Below are 2,925 nucleotides of genomic sequence, written 5' to 3' on the forward strand. Positions count from 1 at the left end.
TGGCCCGACAGGTGACAGAGCTGTCGTATCTATTCTTGGTGATGTGGCACATGCTTTTTTTTAAACCTCTGAGCACTGATATCCCCTGAACCCCTTCCAACTTGGATTTGGTCTTCAGGGCTTCAGAGCAAGGGTGGAGGAAGCCAGTTTCAGCTCCAGCAGCACTGCTCCTACGCCCCTGAACTCTCTTAAGGTGCTCCTGGGTGCCATTGGATCCGACAGTCCTGTGTCACCTGTCTCCCCCTGGTATGACATGGAGTCATGGCCAAAGCTGGGGAAGGGCTAACACAACTGCATCTCCCCTGGATGCCTCGTGGCAGCTGGGTTGCAGCCTGGTCTCTGCCCACAGCAGTGGGACAGGCTGAGAAGATGGGATGTGGTGGGATGGGCTTACACTGCCTAGGCGCCTGGCAGATAACACTTCTACTGCCAGTGCTGGGGATCAGCGGCTCTCAGGACATGGCTCTGTGGCTTAATTTCATAAGCGGTAAGGAAAAGGGGAATCTGTCATGGAAGTGCACAGATACAACCAAAAGCGATGTGCTGTGTGTAAGACCAGTCTGTTTAGGAATTGCCAGTATGGTTCCCAGTCTGCCTATGGTCAGGTTAAACAGTTAAGGGAAGAGTCAGGACTGGGAGCTACAGCACAAACAGGCTCTGCCTCTTGCTGGAGACTCTGGAGTTACTATGCTGGGAACAGAACAATACAGACACATGATTGCTGGGCGAAGGCATCTGCTATGAGCAGCCAATGCATCATGCTGGGCAGGAGGCCATAGACCAAAGTTTATAAAGCTTTATTAAACATTTTGAACAGCTGTGCAATGAACAAACAATACTCTGGAAGTTTCACAACCTCAGAGCTTGAACTTCCTCGGGACAGCAACAGCCACTGTTGCTGCTCTCCACTATGAGACCAAAGTAAAGACAAACAGAGGGCAAAGGGGAGGGGGAACCCTTTAAAGTTTAGAGACAGTATTTTGTGTCAACCTTTAGGGCTTCACACAAACAAACTTCTGCCCCAGGCTGGGCTCCTCAAGAGCCATGGCTACACAGAGTAATGTATGCAGTGTGGAGCTCTGCACAGCTGTGGTGTGTGGGACTGACCCAGCTCCACCACCTAGGCTTCTTGACATCCTTCTGCCAGGGAGGTGGAGACACCAGGTGCTCCTCTAGCCTCCTCCTTCTCCAGTCAGTAGCACCAGCACCTTTGGTCACCCCTGGCCCAAAAACACCATCACTGAAAACAGCTGAAGCATTCACTGCTTCAAGCCATGGCTCTACCTTGGGACCCTCTCCTGCCCTGCCCACACCTGGCCTTTTGGGTTAGCATCAGTGTTACAGGGTGAGGTTCACAGAGGCTTTCAAAACTCCACACCTTGCAGCATACTGGTTCTTTATCCCAACAGATGATAACTTGGCAAACCTTGGAAATCTAGGAGGAGGGGAAGAGACAGTCTCCAATATCTGTGAGGCTTTACAAAAGCAGCAGCATAACTGAGGCTTTCAGGCTATGATCTCAGAGCGTGAGTAGTTCAGAAAGCACTTCGGCAGTGCACGCATCTCTTTGGCAGGCTGAGCAGGAGGAGATGACTCAACTGCCTCTGGCTCCAGCAGCTTTTGGCCAAGTGCATCTGTGAGCTGTTGAGCTTGCCCTTGATCAGCAGGGTGGGAAGGCTGGCTCCCCACAAAGGGAAAGATGGGAGAGAATCTTGTAGCTACTCGAGCAGAATCAGTGGGCCAAGAGCCCTGAGTTAGACCACTGTGGCCTAATGCAGACAAGTGAGTGACACACAACACCACCACCGTGCAATGGCTGGGTGGAGGCCAGCAGCTCGGTCCTCTATCAGTTCTCAGTTAGGAGGGCTGGTGTCCGTTCCCGGTGATACGGGAAGGAAAAAAAAGATTTCTGCTTCTAAAAAAGCAGGTGGTGCTGCCAGAGTTCACACAGTAAACAAGTTGAATTTCACAGGCAGAGTGGAATTTACCACTCCAGTCCACACACAGTTACAGGAAACAGGCTGGTTTTACTCCAGTCACATGCCTAACGACACCCCCTCCCTCCTCCCTAGCCCACCCCCATTTTAAGAGAAAAACAAGAGCCCTCAGCAGACTGGAAGATTGTTTTCTAGGTGCCCACTATGCTGGGATCATGAGCCGACTCTGGCAACTGGGATCCTGTGCAGTGATACAAGAAGCAGTTCCCCCAGCAGCTGTAGCAGATGAGGAATAGAGCTGCCAGGAAGACCAAGGCACAAATTGTGCAAGGTTTCCGTTCCAGGAGGAAACTGAGCAGGTAGAAGCCCATGAACATCGAGTGACTGAACCACAAAGCTGGGTTGAGGGGCTTAGGTATGAGCAGAACAGGTAGCAGCCACTGAAGGCAGTACATTGTGGCTGGCGGGCTGGGGCCTTGTGGCAGCAGCAATCGGATGTGCTCCAGAACAGTCTCCAGCAACTCCTCCGGTGGGCAGGCTGTTCTGTAGGGAGGAGTAAAATGTCAGAATGTTAGAGAAACACAGCGGAAAAAAATAACAGACATTCTTCTCACACAGCTTCAATTACTCCCGAGCATCGTATGCTGATGCTTGAACTCCCAGTAGTGAATTGTGATGTTTCTCAGAGCTGGTGGAGTTTCCTGCTTTCTGAACTGTTCAGCTGGGGCACAATTACCTACTACTGCTGTAAAAGCTCACTCCTTGTGTGCTCCACTTCTCAGGCTTTCACCCAGGCTAGCAGTTGTGAGACCCTTTTCTTTAGCACAGCGCAGGAACAGAAAGGGAGAAGGGGGAAACAGAATGGAAAACAAGCTGCCACAGCCTTCCCCACACACGTATTTATTCAAGACTGTCCAAAGACTTGAGTGATGGTATAAAGAAATGCAACTGAGGGGTAAACTGTTAGGTGCTAGAAGTGTCAGTGCAA

The 2,925-nt window shown here is 51.0% G+C and overlaps 1 protein-coding gene across 1 annotated transcript; it reads right to left on the bottom strand.

Moving 5' to 3' along the window:
* Positions 1 to 787: 787 nt before the first annotated feature.
* BLCAP (BLCAP apoptosis inducing factor) lies at positions 788 to 2,423 on the bottom strand. Its single transcript, XM_009985353.2, has one exon. The coding sequence runs from the start codon at positions 2,390 to 2,392 to the stop codon at positions 2,129 to 2,131; it is 264 nt and encodes an 87-aa protein (XP_009983655.1). The 5' UTR covers positions 2,393 to 2,423; the 3' UTR covers positions 788 to 2,128.
* Positions 2,424 to 2,925: the final 502 nt, after the last annotated feature.

This window comes from Tauraco erythrolophus, chromosome 18 (assembly GCF_009769465.1).
Source record: "Tauraco erythrolophus isolate bTauEry1 chromosome 18, bTauEry1.pri, whole genome shotgun sequence".
Taxonomy (NCBI): Eukaryota; Metazoa; Chordata; class Aves; order Musophagiformes; family Musophagidae; genus Tauraco; species Tauraco erythrolophus.

Bases quoted from the DNA above. Each gene is read 5' to 3' on its own strand.
- BLCAP (XM_009985353.2), bottom strand. From the start codon at position 2,392: ATGTACTGCCTTCAGTGGCTGCTACCTGTTCTGCTCATACCTAAGCCC.